Source organism: Myxine glutinosa, chromosome 6 (assembly GCF_964187855.1).
Source record: "Myxine glutinosa chromosome 6, kmMyxGlut1.1, whole genome shotgun sequence".
NCBI lineage: Eukaryota > Metazoa > Chordata > Myxini > Myxiniformes > Myxinidae > Myxine > Myxine glutinosa.
The window spans coordinates 105,523,841-105,548,178 of record NC_136266.1 but is presented as its reverse complement, the minus strand read 5'-3'; the positions used below and the strand labels follow the sequence as shown (position 1 = coordinate 105,548,178).

The 24,338-nt window shown below is 41.4% G+C and overlaps 1 protein-coding gene across 5 annotated transcripts in view; it reads right to left on the bottom strand.

Moving 5' to 3' along the window:
• Window positions 1-2,912: 2,912 nt before the first annotated feature.
• RCC1L (RCC1 like) overlaps window positions 2,913-24,338 on the bottom strand; it is a 28,200-nt gene continuing 6,774 nt past the window's right edge. For 4 of the 5 annotated variants that reach the window (XM_068120756.2, XM_068120759.2, XM_068120758.2 and 1 more), the window contains exons 4-12: window positions 23,654-23,782; window positions 21,299-21,365; window positions 20,958-21,009; window positions 19,864-19,948; window positions 16,449-16,630; window positions 6,959-7,046; window positions 6,345-6,518; window positions 6,044-6,129; window positions 2,913-3,421 (exon numbers count right to left, since the gene is read on the bottom strand). In XM_068120756.2, coding sequence (XP_067976857.2) covers window positions 3,344-3,421; window positions 6,044-6,129; window positions 6,345-6,518; window positions 6,959-7,046; window positions 16,449-16,630; window positions 19,864-19,948; window positions 20,958-21,009; window positions 21,299-21,365; window positions 23,654-23,782 — 941 coding nt within the window. In that variant the 3' untranslated portion in view covers window positions 2,913-3,343. The remainder of the gene's footprint in view (window positions 3,422-6,043; window positions 6,130-6,344; window positions 6,519-6,958; window positions 7,047-16,448; window positions 16,631-19,863; window positions 19,949-20,957; window positions 21,010-21,298; window positions 21,366-23,653; window positions 23,783-24,338) is intronic. The other variant, XM_078780319.1, reaches the window with a different exon arrangement.

Here is a 24,338-nt window from a genome sequence, read left to right as displayed (position 1 = left end):
TTGTACCGGTATAAGATACCATAAGATATTTCCATATTCCAACAGGGGTCTGACCAGAGTTGTGAAAACCACAGTGAGCATCCTCTCGGTGTAATGTGAGCTAAAGTTATCTTTACGATCCTTTGGTTATCTATCAGGATTGTTGATGAAATGTGTTGGTGAAAGCTGATATTGGTCTTTTCCTGATTAGCTTCCTGTAATGCAGTACGGTTTAAATAGTAAATGTTTCTCGAGTTAAACCTCCCCACATGCAGAACTTTGCACTTACTCTCATTAAAAGGCAATTGCCAAGTTCTAGACCAATTCTGTGCCTTGTCCAAGCCATTTTTCAGTGATGCAACTTGGTTCATATTAGTCACTGGTCCACAGACTTTGGTGTCATCAGTGAAGATGTAGATGCAGTTTTTAAGGACCTCTGGCAGGTCATTGTTGAACATGATAAAATGCAGAGGTCCAAAGATGCTCCCTTTGGGAATGCCGCTCCTCGCTGGAGTCCACCTTGAGCTTGGCCCATTGATGGTTACTCTCTGCTGTCCCCTTGTCAAGAATGCTGTAATCCAACTGAGTAACTTCCCGTCTATACCATATGCTGCTACCTTGTCAATAAGCCGTCTGTAAGGAACTGCATCAAACGCTTTACGCAAATCCAGAAAGATAATATCTACCAGATTCCCTTTGTCTAGCAGTGAAGTCATCTCCTCCAGTGCACACAATAGTTGGGTGATGCATGGTCTATTGGGAGTAAACCCATGTTGACTATCAGCAAATAGGTTATGCATCATCATGTGTTCTGTTAATGCATCACTCACGAGACCTTCCACCAACTTGCCTATTACAGATATCAAACTATTTGGGTGGTAGTTCTCTGCAACCTTTCTTATGTATGGGAGTAATGTTTGCTATGTTCCAGTCTTGTGGTAATCTTCCTTCTTCCAGGGATTTACAGAACATTAGTTGCACTGGTTTGGCGATGGCAGTGGCAGTCTCCTTCATGCAATGTGGGTGTATGGAGTCCGGCCATGCAGACTTGCATCCCTTCAGGTTTAAGAGTTTTTCTTGCACTTTAGCCTCTGTAATTTGAACATCCTCCATTTAATTTGTGATCAATTCCTGGCAAGTTGCACAGGTCCTCAACTGTGAAAACACTGCATAAGAAATTAATGAAAAGTTTAGCTTTCACTTGGTCATTTTCTACTTGATTTGCTTGAGCATCCATCATATCACCAACCTCTGTCCTTGTCTTCAACTTGCTATTGGCATACTTCCAAAACACCTTTGGTTAATAATCATGTTCTTCACGAAGGTTTCCTGATATTTTGAGTCTAGTCTGGTTTGTTGACGTAATCAATTTCGTTATTTCGCATATCTAACGTAATCCAACTCACTGCAAGTTTCTGTGTATTTTTCCAAGCTCTGAATTTCTAGTGTGACTGGGACAAGGCTTCTCTTGAGATGTATGGCTTGCGGCACTTGCTCCCGCTTACAGAAAGAATTTGTCCGAGTACTGCTAAACCGAAGGGTTTTGAAAGTGCAAAGAAGGCGACATCTGTTCTAGTGCTCAAGTATATAATTCAATTAAAACAAAAGATTGTAAAAGTCGTATAAATAAATTAATTTACTGCCGTTTTACTGCCGTGTCTATTACTCCACCCTACTAACCGATTACATTACTTCTTCGTGCCTGCTGTTTGTATCCTTTATGACGTCCCTAAAAACAGTAAGTTTCCTGTTGTACACCGCTCCTTTCCTATTGCATCTCCAGGCGCTGCATGATGTCATCGCCAGGCACCAAAGGGGCCCTGGTGATGACGCGCACTGAAAGGGAGTACTCAGTTTTCACTCCGGTTTCTTGTCTGTTTTCTTTCTTTATTGTTTGTCCGGACGATATCTCGGCCATCCTATGACCTAGGAAGATGAAATTTGGGCACATTAGTGAACATGTGCTTTGGCAAAAACAGCATATTTATTTCTTGATTAATTACTTTATTATCATCGATTTATTAAGTACTTATTTATTTTATTTCTCCATTTTTTTTGTGCTATATTTATATTTTTTGCAATATCACTTTTGGACACTATTTATGCCCCCACTCTGGAAAAGGAGCCAATTATAATCAGGAATGACTCCATTAGGGGAGGGAGGGGGGGCAGTGTTCCATGCTTCGGGCAGAGTGGAAGTTCACTGTGGGCAAATGAAATGCTTTACAAGGGCAAAAATGGGACCCTGTATTCGTGATGTGTTTTGTGCATATACATGCTAGGTCAAATTAAAATGCTGTGAGATGTCCCCCGTTTAGGATTTTTCCTCTATCCCCCCTCCCCCCTCTATTTATAATTACAAGTCTCTCCCATGTGTTGACCACCATAGAACCACAACATCCTGTGTGCCATAGAACATCGGGCTAGGTTTAGCATAAGTGTGTCTGCTGGGTGTGGAATGATATGCTGCACCACTTGGTGTGAAGTAGCTGGCAGAACAAAAAGCTGACCTGTGAGTGGGTGTGGAAAAGTCTGGAAGAATTGGGAGAGAGACAGAGACAGAGACAACAGTATTTAGTTTGCAAGACCAGGAGCCCAGCATAAACTGTTGGTGCCAGTCACACTGGGAGGTGGAGTAGCGATGTGAAAGTGAGCCATTCCTCAACTACCGTTCGTTTCAGCCACATTTCCTGGGATGCCGACAACCATGAGCTTCCAAGATCCATCTCCCACCAATGTGCTACTGCACAAGCCCGCTATTTCCTCTCTTCACTGTTATATTATTCATCCATCCAACTGGTTACAAACACCTGTTATATTATATTATATTGCCCAGGAAGTTGATTTAGCAGCACTGACCTTCTCAGGGTCTGGTACAAGAGATGCCAATGGAGGCAAATAACTGATAATGATGATGAAGAAAATAACAGAAATACAAAATAAACATTTATTGCTTCTTGAGATGGTATAAACAGGCTTTAAACACTGGGTAGCACCCACAGGCAGAAACTCCATTGACCAAGTACTATTCCATTTGATTCATGTAATGAACCACCTTTAGAGGCCATTTTTCCCCGCAGAGCAGAGGTTCACCTTTTCCGGGCACCGTGGTCCCCCTTTTTGAAGCAATGTTTCATGGCCGGATGCCCTTCCTGCCACCAACCCTGTTAGTCACCTCTTGCGAAACACAGGGAATTACCAGTGAGCTGGTACTCAATTTGCCGACCTCGGAAGGATGATAGGCTGAGTCAACCCCCCTGGTGTTAATTCAGCGATCGACCGGGATTTGATCCCAGGATCCTGGGATCCCAAGCCAGCACCCTAACTGCTAAGCCAACACCAGGCTATTTGATTCATGTAATGCTCAAATGAAAGACTTGATGAGAGCAATCATGTGATCCACCCCACAAGCAACATCCAGCACCTCTCCAGGGACAGTGACCTGCATCCAAGGTAAAATATTTTCAGAGTATTAGCTTCAAAAGGTTGCTCTCCCAAGTATTGGCTTCACTGCACAGGGTGAAACAATCTCATTAAGAAGGTTTAACTCCAGGAAAAGCTTCAAACATTGTAACTTCTGCAATGAAACATGAACAACACATCATCCAGAAATAATTTCAAAAACATCTCGTCATTAGATTCCATGGCAATTGGAAATCATAAGATTCCCATTAGTTTACATAGGAAATGAATGACAAAGTTCCATAAGGGTACAGTGACAGTGCAGTAGACATATTACCTCGAAATTCCATGATGTCAAACAAATAATCTATACTATAAAAGTGAATTTGTGTGTGTCTATGTATATATATATATATGTATGTGTATATATACTTCAAAAACTAAAGAAAAAGAGCAATCAGAGATTGCAAGCCCTCGCCATGATGTATTTTCAGTGGTTTTTTTAAAGGCTTTTGTATTAAAACAAATATGGCGGCCAAACCACGTGACCAATGACGTCATCACTTTTGTTTTCTAAACTAATTTATTCCTAGATTATGCTCAAGAAATTTAATCTTGATCAGATGAAGTTTTATACTTGTCGAATTAAGACGTCATACTGGAGGCACCTACGACATCATCATCAAGATATTTTATTCCCCATGGAGAGTTCTTTACAATGAGCCATGTCTCAATTTTTTTCTATTCAGCCCTTGGAGATACAGAGGAGCAATGTTATTCGGTTTTTCCAAGATGGCGGCCGAAACACGTGACCAATGACGTCATCATTTTTTTTTCTCCACCAGTTTATGCCGACATGGCGCTCAAGAAATTTTATCTTGATTGGATGAAGTTTTGTACTTGTCGAATTATGACGTCATAATGGAGGAACCTGTGACATCATCATTAACATATTTTATTCCCCATGGAGAGTTCTTTGCAATGAGCCATGTCTCAATTTTTTCTATTCAGCGCTTTTGGAGATATAGAGGTGCAAAGTTTTTCGGTTTTTCCAATATGGCTGCCGAACCACGTGACCTATGACGTCATAATTATCATTAAAAAATTATACAGGTGGAGTTGCACCTATGGTGAAAATTTCCTGTCAATCGGACCAACGGTTGCAGAGAAAATCATATTTATTCTGTGCGGACAAACAGACAGACAAACAAACTGACTCAAATGCAATACCCTCTCCTCTGGCGAAGGTAACTAGAAGGGCACTCTTCGATGTCGACCGATATGCTTTCTCCCACATTATTACATCATTATACATGCTTGTACCGAGTTTGACTTGGTTCCCTTCAGCCCTTCTTAAGGTAGCGTGGTAACGAAAACCTGTTACAGACTCTAACATTTGACCTCTTGATGCCAAAATGTAATCAGTTCATCTTTGCATCATAATATATTGCATACTTATACCAAGTTTGGTCAAAATCCCATCACGGGTTCACAAGTCAGCTCGGTAATACAACTTTTACCTTACAGAACGTCTGATCTTTGACCTATTGATCCCATAATTTGCTCAGTTCAATATTTGCATTATTATGCATACTTGTGTTAAGTTTGAATTAGATCCATACAGCCGTTCTTAAGTTATCGCGGCAACGAAAACCTATCACGGATGGACGGACAGACGCACACGCAACCTGAAAACATAAAGCCTCCAGCGACCTCATCGGTGGAGGCATAAAAAACGACTGAACCAAATCAAACCAAATTTTGCATGTGACCTAAGGATACCCCAAGTATGGTTTCTGCTGGGGTAGCATATTTGGGGGAGGTGGTTCAAGGTGAAGGGAAGACCCCAATTTTCTTTCTAATTTTCTACAAAATTGTATATTGCTACCAGGTGGTAGCCGGTATAACAAATCATCTTCTCATATAAATAAAGTTCAAATAACTTGATAATATGCATTATGGCAGTGTTGAAATCTGAATGAGAATAATTCAAAATTTTCAAAATGTTTCAGTTTACTCATTTTAAGCAGAGTTTCAAACCAAAGCATCCAATACTGAGATTCGCAGCAAAGCGGAAGTGATTTTTGCTCCGATAAAATATAAGCAGGCAAGGAAGGTTGATGATGGTGGTGTTAGCTGACTTCCAAGTACATGGAAGATGACCTCATGCAAATGATGGAGTGAATAGAGCAGAATGTTTGTGAAGTACAACGTTTTTTTAAAATTAATCGGAAAAGTGATGGGTAATTTTGTGAATACTACATTAAACTTGCGTTAATTTGTTTATTTTTCATTTATTTGTGTTTTACAGGGTCAAAGGCTCATGGACAGAGTTTGTCTGTGCTCCACATGGACAACATATAACTGTGAAGCAGCACATCCCATTTTTAAAGTCCATTGGTATGACTCTGCCAGAGTCCAAATCGAATTGCTGTCCTCCCAGACTCGAGTTAACGTGATAACTACGATTCTACCGAGTCTTTTCTGGGCAGATACTAATCACAATGCCACCAGTTCCCAGAGAAGAAAATATAATTTCACCAAATGCCATTTAATTCACAAATGCGATTTGGAATGAAAACATGCAAACCAAATGTAATGGATAGTGAATGACAGAAACATGTTCCCAAAGGGCCACCTCAAGGTGTCAATTTTTACTCACCCGCCAAGGAAAGTACTGATCCTCGAGCCGTGCAATTCCTAAGCATCCACGGGTGTTTTTTCCCCACACAAACAGCTCTCCTCGGTCTGACACAAATTGGAGATTTTTCAGATTGTGAAAGATTGAGGTTGTACAAAACTCGAATACTCACTCGAGCCACCAATACATTAAACAAATCCAAAAAAACGAATGACATTTTACCAAACATTAGTGTATCAATCGTCATGGTGGTGCCACTTCTGACAAATTTAGTGATCGAGTTGAACGTTTTATTCTAGCACCGTTCTGTTGTCATACGTACTATTGATGGCTGCAAAATGATGGAGACCGCAGCGGATCTTGCTGACTCGTACATCTGGTGTCATTTCACTCCAACCAAAGAGAGTGGGTGGAATCTGCTGTGGTGTGTGGCTTTCACTCAGCTGGGGACCCTTCCCCAAAATACCGTAACCCCAGACAAAGACCTCACCTGCTTCTGACACCGGCACAAAACATTTCCAATTTTGACTAAAGGAGAATGAAATAAAATAAAATAGAGGAAGAGAAAATGTCAATTTTAAATACAAAATGATAAAGCTTCATCACTGGCAAAAAATAATTCTTATTAAAATTTAAGAAAATCTTTTTTTGAAATAAAAAGTTTTCTTGAAACTGAAAACCAGAATTACAAAAATTACATTACAGAATGTGCGATGAGAATTACAAAAAAATTTATTTCCACTCGAAAAATTTTCATGATTTTCTTGTTTGAAGAAAACTTTTCTTCTTTTAAGAAAATATTTCATGACTAAGAAAAAATATTTTTGGCAATGATAATGTTGATCGCACAGGAAAATAATGTTGAAAAGATAATGCTGATCGAATCCCTTGTAATGCTATACTATTGAGATCTCACAACTTAGTCCGAATACATACCATTCAGCAATGCACACGCAGTGTCTCCTGCTGCAGCCATTTTCACCTTACCCACATTATTGAATGGAAGGTGTTTAGGTGTGTGTAGCTGGAAAACACAAAATATAACATATATTTTAAAACTACAATCCATACATTATGGGGTGTTGAAAAGGTTCCAGGAATGAAAGACTCACCATCGTCTAAGAAACACCAAAAATAATTACAAAGCGTATATATGAATAAAATCTAAATATAGATATTTTATTAGTATATACAGTGGCCTGCCAAAGTATTCACCCCCCTCCAAAGTTTTCACATTTTTATGCCAGCTGAGCTTATTTCATGATGCTTTCAAATCAAACTTAATATATAGTCTTCACAAAGTACTCCAAGGTAATAGAGCTAAAAAAATGCAGATAAAATATGAATAAATTAGATTAACAGAGAAAAATCAGATGATTCTCAGTTGCATAAGTATTCAAACCCTTTGCCTAATTAATCCTAAATCACTTCAGGAGTAAATTATTTGTTTGAAAGGTTACCAAATAAGTGTAATACGTTTCATCTGTAGTCACGTGAAAAAGTAAGTACACCCCATGTAAAGTTTTGACTTTTTCAACATATTTCAACATACAGCTATTTGATCTTCATTTCAACAATATTGACAGATAAAGGTGATATAATATAACAAATATCATGAAACATTTACATTTTGTAGTCCATTGTATAATTTAAATAAACATAAATGCAAATTTCGCATGTGGAAAAAGTAAATACACCCCTACATTTATCACTACTTCAAATACCTAAAATTAGAATCAGGTGCACCAGCTCAGGTGCAAATGATTAGAACATCGTTAGAGAGGATCTTGGAGGCGCCTGTCTTATTTAAACCTCAGACATTTAGTTTGGCTTGCTCTTTGTTGTTGAAGTGTGCGGCGTCACCATGCGCAGATCAAAAGAGCTCTCTGAGGCCTTCAGAAAGAAGGTTATAGATGCCTACGAGTCTGGGAAGGGATTTTAAAAGATCTCCAAACAATTTGAAATCAATCATTCGACTGTCCGGAAGATCATCCACAAGTGGAGAAGATTCCAAACAACTGCCAACTTGTTCAGGTCAGGCCACCCCAGCAAGTTCAGCCCAAGAGCAGACCGCAAGATGCTGAAAGAAGTCTCAGAATGTCATCACGGGACCTACAGATAGCTCTTGCCACTGTTGATGTCAAAGTGCACGAGTCTACCATTAGAAAGAGGCTGCACAAATTTGATCTACATGGGAGGTGTGCCAGGAGGAAACCTTTGCTGTCCAGAAAGAACATCAGGACAATACTAAAGTTTGCCAATGAACACCTAGGCAAAGACCAGCACTTCTGGAACAATGTGCTCTGGACAGATGAATCAAAGGTAGAGCTATTTGGCCACAGTACCAGAAGACATGTTTGGCGAAAACCAAAGACAGCATTTGACCACAAGAACCTGATACCAACTGTAAAGCATGGTGGTGGAAATATTATGGTTTGGGGCAGCTTTGCTGCACCGGGGCCTGGGTAGCTCACCATCATAGAATCCACTATGAATTCCTCATTGTACCAGAGGGTGCTTGAGGATAATGGGAGGCCATCTGTTGGAAAGTTGAAGCTCAACCGAAGGTGGACCTTGCAACATGACAATGACCCTAAACATACCAGTAAATCCACCAAGGAATGGCTGAAAAGAAAGAAATGGAGGGTTCTGGAATGGCCAAGTCAAAGCCCGGATCTAAATCCCATCGAGATGTTGTGGGGGGATTTGAAACGAGCTGTGCATCCAAGAAACCCCTCAAACATCGCACAGCTGAAAGAATTCTGCATGGAGGAGTGAGCAAAAATTTCTCCCAGTCGATGTCAGAGACTGGTAGACAGTTATAAGAAACGCCTACTTGAGGTTGTTTCTGCCAAAGGGGGCAATACCACCTATTAGAGCCAAGGGTGTACTTACTTTTTCCACATGCAAAATTTGCATTTATGTTTATTTAAATAATACAATGGACTACAAAATGTAAATGTTTCATGATATTTGTTATATTATATCACCTTTATCTATCAATATTGCTGAAATGAAGATCAAATAGCTGTATGTTGAAATATGTTGAAAAAGTCAAAACTTTACATGGGGTGTACTTACTTTTTCACGTGACTGTATGTAATCAGTGCTTTAACTTAAAAATGAATCTCCCCCACCCAGTGGTGTAGTGATGGTTTGTGGCGCTTGGGGCAAAGGTCAAAAATTTCGCCCCCTGCAGGTACTGACAAAGTCAGAAATTCCTATTGGGGGGGCCATATGAAAGAGCTCAAGCTTCCCCAGCAGGCTCAGCAACAGAGCCCTGGAACCTGTTCAAAATGAGAATAGATTTAGATATGATCTCCTGAGATGATTAGGGTAATTAACTACAAAGAATCCGGAAGAATTCCGATGTTTCTAAACACGCGCCATGTTAAGGTGTATAGAGCAGTTTAATAGGTCCTTCCATGGCATGGTATTCCTATTACAAAATAAATAACAAAAACAATGATAACATTGTAACAAAGCATTTATTAATACTGATAATATTAACAACAATAATAATATTCGTACCATTTGGCAATAATAAAACGAACGTATAATCCCCACCCTCATCCAAGCAGACCTGGGCTTGGTGAAAGGTAAACTAATGCTGAAGCAGTAGAGCAGGCAGGTATGCTACAAGACCGTTAACAAAAACAACATCAAACACGCATGCTGCATGGTGTGGTATTTCTGTGGCCTGGAGACTAGAGCTGATGAGACAGAGCAACAGAGGAAGGCAAGAAGTTAAAGAACTCACTTGACACGTGATCCTGGCCTCGCTGATTGGGACATAACACCGTGAGATATCTAGATATGATCGACATAATTACATAACAAACGTCCAACAGTTACACCCCTCCATCCATTGGGCCAATGGGCGATCTCCATGTTACAGAGTGCATATTAAACCTCATTATACAAGATAAGAGATCTACGCAGCAGGCAGGCCAATAATTACTAACACCGTAACACGGATTTATTTACTGTGAGAGATGTCCGTGAAGTTAGCACCCTTTACCCGATTCAAAGTTAGGGTTGTACCATTTCAAAAATGGGAGTTGTTGTGGATTTCTTTGTACAAAAGGCGGATGCGAATACGTAAATCGGGTAAATTATGGACTATGGTCATCCGATAGTGGTTCGAATCCTGTAAAGGCCTGAGAAATATAATGTAAGACGCGAATATGGCAATGAATGGTTCGAATACAGTAATGATTTGAATCCGGCAAAATAAAATCGAATCTGGTAAACGTTTAAATCAGCTAAAGGTTCGAATCTGGTAGTCGACTGAATCGGTAATGGCCTGAAAAGATAATGGCAACAACAACAAGCACGACAACAACAACTCTCTCAACCTGCCCCTCATTCAAACCTTTTCCTTATTCAAACCTTTACCCGATTCAAGCCTTTACCAGAATCAAACCTTTACCAGAATCAAACCTTTACCAGAATCAAACCTTTACCAGAATCAAACCTCTACCCGATTCAACCCTTTACCACAATCAAACCTTTACCAGAATCAAACCTATACCAGAATCAAACCTTTACCCGATTCAACCCTTTACCACAATCAAACCTATACCAGAATCAAACCTTTACCCGATTCAACCCTTTACCACAATCAAACCTTTACCAGAATCAAACCTTTACCACAATCAAACCTTTACCAGAATCAAACCTTTACCAGAATCAAACCTTTACCAGAATCAAACCTTTACCAGAATCAAACCTTAACCCGATTCAAACCTTTACCAGAATCAAACCTTTACCAGAATCAAACCTTTACCAGAATCAAACTTTTACCAGAATCAAACTTTTACCAGAATCAAACCTTTACCAGAATCAAACCTTTACCAGAATCAAACCTTTACCAGAATCAAACCTTTACCAGAATCAAACCTTTACCAGAATCAAACCTTTACCCCATTCAAACCTTTACCAGAATCAAACCTTTACCAGAATCAAACCTTTACCCGATTCAAACCTTTACCAGAATCAAACCTTTACCAGAATCAAACCTTTACCCGATTCAAACCTTTACCAGAATCAAACCTTTACCAGAATCAAACCTTTACCAGAATCAAACCTTTACCAGAATCAAACCTTTACCAGAATCAAACCTTTACCAGAATTAAACCTTTACCAGAATCAAACCTTTACCAGAATCAAACCTTTACCAGAATCAAACCTTTACCAGAATCAAACCTTTACCCCATTCAAACCTTAACCCGATTCAAAGCTTTACCCGATTCAAAGCTTTACCCGATTCAAAGCTTTACCCGATTCAAAGCTTTACCCTCGTCAAACCTTTACCGGATTCAAACCTTTACCCGATTCAAAGCTTTACCCGATTCAAAGCTTTACCCGATTCAAAGCTTTACCCGATTCAAAGCTTTACCCGATTCAAACCTTTACCCGAGTCAAACCTTTACCGGATTCAAAGCTTTACCCGATTCAAAGCTTTACCCGATTCAAAGCTTTACCCGATTCAAAGCTTTACCCTAGTCAAACCTTTACCCTAGTCAAACCTTTACCCTAGTCAAACCTTTACCCTAGTCAAACCTTTACCATAGTCAAACCTTTACCATAGTCAAACCTTTACCATAGTCAAACCTTTACCAGATTCAAACCTTTACCAGATTCAAACCTTTACCCGATTCAAACCTTTACCCGATTCAAACCTCTACCCGATTCAAGCCTCTACCAGATTCAAACCTCTACCAGATTCAAACCTCTACCAGATTCAAATGTCTACCAGAGTCAAACCTTTACCCGATTCAAACCTTCACCGGAATCGAACCTTTAACCGATTCAAATGTTTACCGAATTCAAACCATTTATAGATTCAAACTTTTACCGAATTCAAACCATTTACAGATTCAAACGATTACCGGATTCGAACCATTAACCGATTCAAACGTTTACCGGATTCGATTTTATTTTACCCGATTCAGTCCATTACTGGATTTGAACCATTCCCCTATTCGCTTCTTACATTATGTTTCTCAGGCCTTTACAGGATTCGAACCATTATCGGATTACCATAGTCCATAATTCACCCTATTTACGTATTCGCATCCGCTTTTGTACAAAGAAATCCAGAACACCTCCCATTTAGTAATGGTACAACCCTAACTTTGAATCGGGTAAAGGGTAAAGGGTGCTAACTTCACGGACATCTGTGTGAGGTGATAGAAATCGTAATTAAGAAAAAAGTGAATTTGGATGGAAAGGAGTTTGGAAACACCGACATGACACATTGACATGTATCATGGAGTTTAAACTGTAAAACGTGGTTCTGAAAGTTGCTTATCGTGATCTCATGAGTTTGTTGTATTAACTATTATAATTTACATACAATACAACCAAATGGAGCATGGAAACGTTTTTTTGAGGGTATAATTTGGTGCCCCATCCACTGCGCACCTGGTGTGGTCACCCCCTCCCCCAATCACTACGCCACTGCCCCCACCTATTCAAGGAGTTTTAAGGTGCAACTCATTTGGTCAACCAACAAGGCAAACATGAAGACCAAGGAGCATTCCAAAGAAGTCAGACATAAAATGGTGGAGAAGCACTGTTCAGGAGAGGGTTATAAGAAGATTTCAAGTTACTCATCCTTTTGAGTACGGTGAAATCCATCATTAAGAAGAGCAGGACGTATCATACCACCCAGACTCTACCCAGATCAGGTCGCCCATCCAAACTCAGCAGCCAGGCAAGTAGGAAACTGCTTTGGGATGTCACTGTAAATCCAACAATGACTTTGAAAGATCTGCAAGGTTCTATGTTTGAGATTAGGGTCAGTGTTCATCAATCAACAATATCCCATTCCCTTCACAAAGCTGGCCTCTTATGGACAGGTCACAGGAAAAGCCATTACTGAAAACGACGCATTTAAAGCTTGTATGGAGTTTGCGAAAGAGCATCTTAATGATACTGCAGACATGTAGAGAACGGTTTTGTGGTCAGAGGAGATAAAAATTGAAATTATTAGTCTAAATTCAAAGCGTTAAGTCTGGCGCAAGCCCAACACTGCACATCACCCAGTCAACACCATCGCTAATGTCAAACATGGTGGTGGCAGCATCATGAAATGGGGCTGCTTTTCATCAGCAGTGACTGCCAAGCTTGTCAGGATAGAAGGGACAATGAACAGTGCAAAGTACAGGAGGATCCTTGAAGAAAACCTGCTGAAGTTAGCCATGAATCTGAAACTGGGTAGGAGATTCACATTTCAGCAGGACAATGATCTGAAGCACAAAGCTAAAATCATACTGGAGTGGCTGAATATGAAGAAATTAAATGTCATTGAGTGGCCCAATCAAAATATTGGCTAGAACCCAATTGAATATTTATGGCGAGACTGAAGATTGCAGTTCAGACGATCCCCATCAAATTTGGCAGAACTACAAGAATTTCGATGTGAAGAATGGGCAAAGATTTCACCATTTCACTGTGAAAACCTGGTAGACCTACCCAAAAAGACTCATCGCAGTCATTGCTGCAAAAGGTGCTTCCACCAAGTACTGACCTAAGGGGCTGAATACTTTTGCAACCAGTGAATTTTGATTTGTACATGTTTTTGCAGGTATTCCTGTCAGTTAACCTCCTTCAACTATAACAGTTTCATTTGATCTCTTCAGTTATAAATAAAAAAAATTAAAAAAACAAACAAAAAAAAACTTTCTATATAATTTGTAATCTATCTATAATTCCACTAATCTCTGTCTGTGTGTGTGTGTGTGTGTGTGTATGCGACCGCTGTTTCTCGACAACTACCGGTCCGATATACTTGAAACTTGCCAGGTATATTGCTGGGGACCCGAGGATGTGCCTTTTCAAGGTTTCATATTAATCGGACAAGTAGTTACCGAGCTATGTCCAAAAAACGATTCAACCAATCAGAGAGCAGCGAGATATCACGTGTGCCGAACGTGGCGAACAGACTCTGCCTCGGACGGCACATTTGAGAGCGTATTCATTTATTTCACGTTGGCAAACTATGTTGGCGTTAAACTATGTTTTAAAACTAATTAAAACTACTTTGCGATTCATCGTAACTGCGATTCGTAACTGCCGTTCGCTTTGGCTTTGCGAATGGACCAAACCATTTCATGTAAATAGAGGGGGGGGGATTGTCACCGTACTCGCAAGCCGTTCGCTTTGGACCAAACCATTTCATGTAAATAGAGGGGGGGGATATAATTTTAGATATAGATATAGTACGGGCATGCCCTAGTCTATCTATAATTCCACTAATCTCTGTCTGTGTGTGTGTATGCGACCGCTGTTTCTCGACAACTACCGGTCCGATATACTTGAAACTTGCCAGGTATATTGCTGGGGACCCGAGGATGTGCCTTTTCAAGGTTTCATATTAATCGGACAATTACTTACCGAGCTATGTCCAAAAAACGATTCGACCAATCAGAGAGCAGCGAGCTATCGCGTGTGTCGAACGTGGCGAACACACTCTGCCTCGGACGGCACATTTGAGAGCGTATTCATTTATTTCACGTTGGCAAACTATGTTGCCGCTATGTTGGCGTTAAACTATGTTTTAAAACTAATTAAAACCATTTCATGTAAATAGAGGGGGGGGGGGGGGGATTGTCACTGTACTCGCAAGCCGTTCGCCGTTCGCTTTGGCGTTGCGAATGGACCAAAACATTTCATGGACCAAACCATTTCATGTAAAGCGTTCGCCGTTCGCTTTGGCGTTGCGAATGGACCAAAACATTTCATGGACCAAACCATTTCATGTAAATAGAGGGGGGGGGATATAATTTTAGATATATATATAGTACGGGCATGCCCTAGTTCATCTAAATGTGGCATTATTGGTCAGGGGTGAATACTTTTGCAGGCCACTGTATATAAATTAAAACCATTGTTGTGTCTTCAACTATCATGAGTATCTTAATTGAAGGACTTTTGTGAACACCCTTCACACACACCAGTTATAAAACAGATTTACATGCAGATAGAAACGAGTGTTGTGGTGGCATGGATGGTCATTCTGTTCGCCTATCACTCGTAAAATGAGTGCATCTGTGCTTGACTGTTTGGTTTTCTGACGTGAACAAATAGGACCAGCTCATAATGCTGAGAACCCAGGTTCAAATCCCATCCGCTGTATCGATTTGTCCAACATCTATTTAACTATACACCCACGTAATTGAAGTAAAACTACACTATTGCATCAAAATGACCTGGTCCTGCATGTGACTTATGTACAAGTCTTTCCATGAGCATTAGATCACTGTTAAAAGGAAAAGACTGACCAAGATATTATGAACATGACCTTTGACTGGATGCCAAGGGTGTCTCACCTGGGCAGTGTTCAAATCTGAAGTTTAAGTATGAGTTCCAATACAAGCAACTTCAATCCAGGAAGAGGCCATTAGGCCCATTAAGCTTGTGCTATAGATGCCAACCTATAGTTATTTAGCCTTCCTCTTTTCTTTTGAAAAGCTCGGCATCAAGTAAGGAAGCATCACGTACCATTTTAAATATTTGGTATGACCGCAGTCCCCCCAGACTCAGAGCGGACGCTCTAACAATTAAACCATTGAGTAAGGCTCAATTATGACGTTAATCTATCTATAATTCCATTAATCTCTGTGTGTATGTGTGTATGTGTGTATGTGTGTATGTGTGTTTGTATGTTTGTCTGTGACCGCTGTTTCTCGACAACCACGGGTCCGATATACTTTAAACTTGCCAGGTATATTGCTGGGGACCCGAGGATGTGCCTTTTCAAGGTTTGAAATTAATCGGACAAGTACTTACCGAGCTATGGCGATTTAGCCGTTCGCCGTTCGCTTTGGCGTTGCGAATGGACCAAACCATTGCATGTAAATAGAGGGGGGGGGTTCTGTGGTCGTTGCGAATGGACCAAACCATTCATGTAAATAGAGGGGGGGGTTTCTGTGGTCGTTACTGCCACGTGGTTTCAAAGTTTTTTTTTGTTGTTGTTGTTTGCACGCATGTTTTTTTGCACCCACGTACGGGCACGCCCTAGGATGTTTACACACACACACCCCTACACAAATTTTTTTTTTTTTTTTTTTTTGGCAAGGAACGGGCACCCACGTACGGGCACGTCCTAGCTTATATATAGTACGGGCATGCCCTAGTCCAAATAATTCCAACACCAGGCTCAGGTTAAGAGATTTCCCACTTTGTTCCAAAATGAACACCGTTTGCTCAAATGTGGATCGCTTCTTACCAAATACGTCAAGAGATATGAGATGGTGCAATTGTTTCACCTAAATTAAACTAAAACTTTCTAAGTGAACTCGTGCTATAACAAAAAACAAAAACACGATTTGTGGTTTCCACATTATGCAAAAATGGGACAAAGAGAATAAAGTGAGCTGTACAAAGATGGCGGTAGCCTCTTTTATTCATAGCAAACCTGGGTCTCGTCGGTGGCAACAGCAAGTTGCAGGTACTCGGAATTTCCCCAGCCAAACAGATCCCCTGAACGTGATACGGCGAGGCCTACATCGCAATACGATGCCACCTGCGCCACGGGCACACCGGCTAGGTCTCCGGCCATCATTCTCGGCGTATCGCAAACATTGTAAGAACCCAGGCCTGTTGATGATTGTTGTTTTTTGTTTAAAGAGAAAAACAAATTCAGATAGTGCGCAATACAAGCAATAAAATCCAGACTACATATGATGGTGACGTTAAGTGGCAATGCTGAACAATGCTGCGGAAACCACAGCAGTTATGACAACTAGAAGTGAAGCCACAATAATATATAAAAAGAATTTTCTAAACGAAAGAGGGAAATGTTCTAAAAAAACAGGCAGAATTAAACGTTTATAGAAACGAAATTAACTAATCATGTCAAAGATATTTGCATGCCAATGTGATGTTACATCAAAAAAATCATTAAAGAGCTACGCCAACTGCTTTCAATTAACAACTTTACACCTTCATTTGTATTAAACCGATATTTTGGCTTAAGCACAAACTATACGGTTTTGTGTGGCTTAAACAAATATTTGTTCTTCAGAACAAATGTTCCCTTTTATTTGGACGATAAATTATCTCAACCAAATGTTGATAGGGCTGGCAGGATGGCCTAGAGGTACGCACACTCGCCTCAGATGTCTAGCCTGGGTTTGAATCTCATCCCAGCTATAAACTGCCATTCCAGTGTTTCACAAGCAGGGTGGTTCATCAATGTGTGTGCCGTCCCTCGGATGGACGTTAAAATGGGCGTCCCATCTGCTGGCATTCGTTCATGGACGTTAAAAAAAAAAATCCCACGGTATCCTTCGTGAAGAGGAGGCGAGTTATCGCCGGCACCCTAGCCAAATTCCTACCCTGACTTCCTGTGTCAGAGTGTCGACCTGTCCAGGAATATAACCATAGTCAAGAAACTGCTTTGGCAGAACTGACTTTGTGTAGAGAAGGGACATTGAATTTAAATGTTGAGAGAGGGAAGCTCACTGCCGTGGGAAAGAAAGTGAAGCAGGTATTCCTGGCGTGAACTCTATCATTTTATTTGGGTTATACGAACCTCTGCTTAAGTTTACCGCACAGAAAAACTCTGTTGACAAACAGGAAATCGAACACTACTCTCATGAGCAGATCCAAGCAATCCAACTTTAATGAGTATTCAATTAGCTGTGAAGTAAAAACATGTTAAAGAGTTTCATAATTGAGCTTTCAAAGCGAGCAGGTGCTTCACACGGTTTCAATTGATGCGTATAAGCAGGTTGGAGAAACCCCGATGTGTAGTCGGAAAGCGAAGCTCAACCAACCAACAACAGTAAAAGAAAGTTGATGCTCAGCTCATATCCCACCAACAATACATGGCCAAAAGTATGCGGACATCCCTTCTAATTAGTGGATTCGGCCGTTTCAGCCACACCCATTGCTGACAGGTATATATAATCAAGCACACAGCCATGCAATCTCCATAGACAAACTTTGGCAGTGGAATTGGGCTGTACTGAAGAGCTCAGTGACTTTCAACGTGGCACCGTCAGAGGATGCCACCTGTCCAACAAGTCAGTTCATCAAATTTCTGCCCTGCTAGAGCTTCCCCGGTCAACTGTAAGTGCTGTTATTGTGAAGTGGAAACGTCTAGGAGCAACAGCAGCTCAGCCACAAAGTGGTAGGCCACACAAGCTCACAGAACGGGACCGCTGAGTAATGAAGTGCATAGCGCATAAAAATAGTCTATCCTCGGTTGCAACATCCACTACCGAGTTCCAAACTGCTTCTGGAAGCAACGCCAGCACAACAACTGTTCGTCAGGAGCTTCATGAAATGAGTTTCCATGGCTGAGCAGCCGCATACAAGCCTAAGATCACCATGCGCAATGCCAAACGTCGGTTGGAGTGGTTTAAAGCTCGCCGCCATGGGACTCTGGAGCAGTGGAAACGTGTTCTCCGGAGTGATGAATCACACTTCACCATCTGGCAGTCCGACGGACGAATCTGGGTTTGGCGGATGCCAGGAGAACGCTACCTGCCTGAATGCATAGTGCAAACTGTAAAGTTTGGTGGAGGAGGAATAATGTTCTGGGGCTGTTTTTCATGGTTCGGGCTCAGCCCCTTAGTTCCAGTGAAGGGAAATCTTAATGCTACAGCATACAATGAGATGAAGGGTGAGACAGATAAAGTCACAGTCACATAGAGTGAGATGTGCATGGAAGAAGTTTCGGGAACTGAGTGGCGTGCTGATAAGGAGCGGAGTGTTGTTGAAGCTGAAGGGAAAGGTGTATGCTGCATGTGTGAGGAGTGTTATGATTTATGGGAGCAAGACATGGATAATGAACGTAGAGCGGCAACGAAGGCTGGAAAGGCTGGAAATGCGAATGGTTCGGTGGATGTGTGGAGTATCGTTGAGAGAGAGGAAGACAAATGATGAATTGCGAAAGATGATGGGAATAGAGCCTGTGATTGATGCTGTGAAGAGAAACAGGTTGAGATGGTTTGGTCATTTGTTGAGGAAGGATGAAAGTGACTGGTTGAGAAGAGTGATGGAAATGAATGTCGAAGGAAGTAGAGGACGGGGAAGACCGAGAAAGACTTGGCTAAAGATGGTGGAAGAAGAAATGCGGGCAAGGGGGTTAACAAGGAGAGATGCAGAAAATAGGGCAAAATGGAGAAGATTGTCATGGGGACCGCAAGGCTAACCCCTACTCTAGCAGGGAAAATGGCCTTAAAATGCATGTTGTTGTTGTTGTTGTTGTTGTATACAATGACATTCTAGACGATTGTGTGCTTCCAACTTTGTGGCAACAGTTTGGGGAAGGCCCTTTCCTGTTTCATGCATGACAATGCCCCCATGAAGCGAAGTCCATACAAGGTTTGTCAAGATCGGTGTGGATGAACTTGACTGGCCTGCACAGAGCCCTGACCTCAACCCCATCAAACACCTTTGGGATGAATTGGAACGCCGACTGGGAGCCAGGCCTAATCGCCCAACATCAGTGCCTGACCTCACTTATGCTCTTGTGGCTGAATGGAAGCAAATCCCGACAGGAATGTTCCAACATCTAGTGGAAAGCCTTTCCAGAAGAGTGGAGGCTGTTATAGCAGAAATATGACCAACTCCATATTAATGCCCATGATTTTGGAACGAGACGTTCAATGACCACATATGGGTGTGATGTTCGGGTGTCCACATACTTTTGACAATGTCATGTATTTTCGGTGTGTTTTACAACTCATTTAATTTTAAAATTTATAACTCCTTGTAAGGTCCTAGATTTACCTGCCACACAATGTTCCCATTGCCCCCATCCAATCCCCAATCCAAGAAGTGTACATTTGTGATGAAAACAATCTATATCTTGGACTTACCGGTTTGTCCATCAACGCCCCAGCCGCAGGCGTAGACCTTCCCACTGACAGTAAGGAACAGGCTGTGGTCCTGACCACAAACAACCTGCAAATCAGCAAATGTAAAAACACTATAAAATATGAATTATGAGGGCATATTGAAAAATAATGCCTCTTATTATTTTTCTCAACTCTCATTTCCAGTCAGTCAGTCATCCCAACTCTCATCTCCAGTTAGTCAAAACGTTATGGACGGGTTATGACAAAACTTGGTGGGCGAGTTTGGTAAGTAATAAGAACACACTGATTAGAATTTGGTTAAGTTCTGGATCCAGATACGGCTCATCAGTGGGATACAAAACGTAAAATGTTCAGCCTGGCAGAGGCATGCACTTTACCAAATGCCTTGCTAGTGTTGAAGGTTGAATAAAGCTTGACAATTCAATTTAAAATTTGTGCCACCAGTCTCAAAATAGGTTGGACATTGTATATTGTCATAGTTGTAGATTCGATAATCACAATCTTTAATTAAAATCAGGGATTAGAATTGAAAGAAAATTCCAAATTAGGAGACCAACTATAACAAAACTAAACAATTAAAATGACACAACACAACAACAACATGCATTTTAAAGGCCATTTTCCCTACTAGAAGCGGGGGTTAGCCAAATGTCATTAAAATGACAGAAGAACAAAAATCTTCACTTTCTGGTGATTAAAGCACAATAAATCGTATTGACGATGTCATCGTCAGGCAGATATTGATTAAATGGCCCAGGTGTCAAGAAATACAACTTTCAATTTGGAAACTGTCGATTAGCTAGGATATAGCTTGGATGACTCTAGTTTGAGGTATAAAAGTAGTCGGCATGAAGAATCCCCATGAGGTGCAAGTTTCAACCGAATCACGTTATGAAACCTTCTCCCGACATTCCATTTTGTGTATTTACATTGTAAGTACTGGACATCCGCTCACCCCACACGTAATGACATTGTACGTCTGTCTGACATGTGGTACAGTTCATGACTCAGGGCCATGGGGTAGCTGTGTTGCACGATGTAAATCATTCAAGTTTACTGCACGTAAAACACTTACCTTCTTTGGGTTCACTAACCTCAGCGACTTGATCTCCAAAGCCACGAATCGCGTGCACCACATGGCTGGAGCTGAGATGAACACGATGGCAATGAATTGAATGAAAGGGCAACCGGTAAACCAGGAGCACCGTGACAAATGGCATCAATGACCGTTATCGACAGTGACCTCAACTACAAAGCCTTGGACTTTCACAATCGATAAACAAATCGAGAATGTGGCTGAAACAGTCAGAAATGGAGCAGGTGGATTCAAAGCTTTCTCTACACCGCCACTGGCTCCACACACATGAAGACAACATCAATGGTGGTGCATTGTTAATCGAGTGTGGAAAAAACAATCAACAAACATTTTGCTTACTTGTAATCTTCATCTTCAATCACTTTTCTCCCACACTGGCCGTAGGCATTGTTTCCCAAACTAAACACTGCAGGACACACAATAAAATGTATTGTTTTTAAACTGCCTTTGGGCTGACGAGGCCTGGTGGGTCAACCCTTCCAAATCCCATACAATTTCAACACGAAATGAAGGATTAGGCTTATACGTCACAAAGGTCGTGGGTGTGGCTCTTCAAAAACGGGGGAAATCGATAACCCAGCCTGATGGCACATTTACATATTATGTATGCAAAATTTACTATTATTAATCCCCCCCTCCTCCCTCCACAGCTCCATAGATCTCCCTTTCCCCCGTTCTTTTACATCCAAACCAATCTCTCATACCCTTTTCTCTTGTTTCCTCATTCTGGGATGCAATGCACTGAAAACTACATGTTTAAATTACGTAAAAAATAAATAAAAACTAGAGTGGAAGCCATGTTGTTTCATTTATTTTTATAATTTTTTTTCACATTTTGAAAATAAATAACCCAAAAGTTTAAAATATTCCTCAGGCCTGCCATACCACAAAAAATGTGTGCACTCCCCCACTGAGATGTGTGGGCACTCCCCGCCGAGATGTTTACTGTTTAGCCTGGGTTTGAATCCTGACCCAACTATAAATTGTCGTCCTGGTGTTTCGCAGAGATGAATTATGAGGAAATTGACGCACTGACGCATCATCACAGTCCATCGAGATGACGTCAAACTGAAGTACCCATCTGCCAATACTGGTCGCTGGCAGATGGGTACTCGCAACTCATGGACATCACGTCCTATGGTGTCCTTCACAAAGTGTAGGCAGGTTAATGCCAGCACCCTGAACAAATTACAAATGCCTGCCCAAGCCATCAAATGCCGCACAACCTTTCACACAGGAAAAGTCTATGTTAAGCTTTTCTCCAAGTTCAAAAATTACTGCTTGTAAAAAAAAAAATGTTTATTCTTCTTCCAAGAAAAATTTATTCTGCTCTTCCATGAAAGCCTGGAATGTCTGCCACCAGACAGATGACTCTATCCATGCTGGCGTGGATGTATTGGTTTGGCGGATGTGTTGGTTTGGTGGATTATTTAGTTTGGCGGATGTGTTGGTTTGGTGGATGTGTTAGTTTGGCGGATGTGTTGGTTTGGTGGATGTGTTGGTTTGGTGGATGTGTTGGTTTGGTGGATTATTTAGTTTGGTGGATGTGTTGGTTTGGCGTATGTGTTGGTTTGGCGTATGTGTTGGTTTGGGGGGTGTGTTGGTTTGGGGGGTGTATTGCTTTGACGGATGTGTTGGTTTGGTGGATGTGTTAGTTTGGCGGATGTGTTAGTTTGGCGGATGTGTTAGTTTGGCGGATGTGTTGGTTTGGTGGATGTGTTGGTTTGGCGGATGTGTTGGTTTGGTGGATGTTTTGGTTTGGGGGGTGTGTTAGTTTGGTTGATATATTGGTTTGGTGGCTTAGCGGTTAAGCGGATCGGATCTGCTAGCGGATCTGCTAAGGCTTAGCGGTTAGGGGGCCGGCTTGGGATCCTAGGATCCTGGGTTCGAATCCCGGTCGATGGCTGAATTAACGCCAGGGGGGTTGACTCAGCCTGTCATCCTTCCGAGGTCGGCAAATTGAGTAACAGCTTGCTGGGATGAATGATCCCGGTGTGTACCCCGATTTAGAATAGGTACACCGTATCCCTGCGCATCGTAAGAGCGTGACCAAGGGTTGGCGTCAGGAAGGGCATCCGGCCATAAAAAACATTGCCTCAAAAAGGGAACCATGATTGTCATGGGTCCCGCAAGGCTAACCCCCGCTCTAGCGGGGAAAATGGCCTTAAAACGATCATTCATTCATTCATTCATTCCATGAGCCTCACTAGCTGGATGAAAAGTATATATTAAAAGCCCATCAGTTTAATGCATTCCTTTCTTTGGTATCTCAGGCTCATTAAGTTTACATGTACATTTCATGCATGTGCAACAAGAACTGCACTCAGTAAAGTGCACACCTCCGCCAGGCTGAACAGTTTACATTTTGTATCCCACTGATAGGCCGGATCTGGATTCGGACCTGAAACAAAATCTAATCAGCTTGTTATTGTCACCAAAGCAACTCATCCACAAAGTTTAGTCATAACTCATCTACAACTTCATGAAATATAATGCTACACCGTATATCGTTTTGGGACCCATCTCTCCAGGATGAAGAATCACTTTTAAAATTATCTCCATCTACCTTCGGTGATGAAGGAAAAAAGGTTGTTTGGAGACACCACAAATGACTCGGCAAACAGAATAGTTGCGTTTTAATCCTCTCACTCATGTCATTTCACACTTGGCCAACTGGTAAAATGTCTCACTTACCTCCTTCGTTGTCGGTAAGGATGAGAGAGTGGGCGCGACCGCAGGCCACCTGCACCACACGGGTTCCTTGTGGCAACCTCAATGGCAAAGCGACAGGTGACGGTTTCAGCACAAGATCGTAGCACTTGGCTGTCACATACAAGCACATCGGCACATCACTAACATGACTCAAATAATCCGTTTATTTACAAAACTTTAAATTTTAAAACATGATTTCAAGATGCTCTACTTTTATAAAGAAAAAGGAGAGAGGGAAGCTGAGGATTTGGGGTTGAGAATTGATTTAATAAAGTAAACTATTCTCTGCATAATAATGTTGTTTCGTATGCAGCCTGTGGCTGCTGGTTGCATCATTTTCTGGAAGCGCGGTCGTGCCGCTGATGCAGTACCCCCGTTACCCGTAAGCTGTTACTCATTTTGCTGACTTTGGATGGATGACAGGCTGAGTCAACCCACCTGGTGCTATTAAAACGGCTCAAACTCAAGACCCTAAGATCTTAAGCCAGCCACCTTAACCATTAAGCCAACAACACGCATAATAATCTTGAGGTTGCATTAAGCGGAATTTCCACGGGTACCTGCGGGATAAGCTTAAATAACACTCACGTTTTTCAAATTAAATATAACAAGGATGTCATATACAAAAGCTGTATTGCAACATGGCCTTGCAAATAGGTATGTGCCT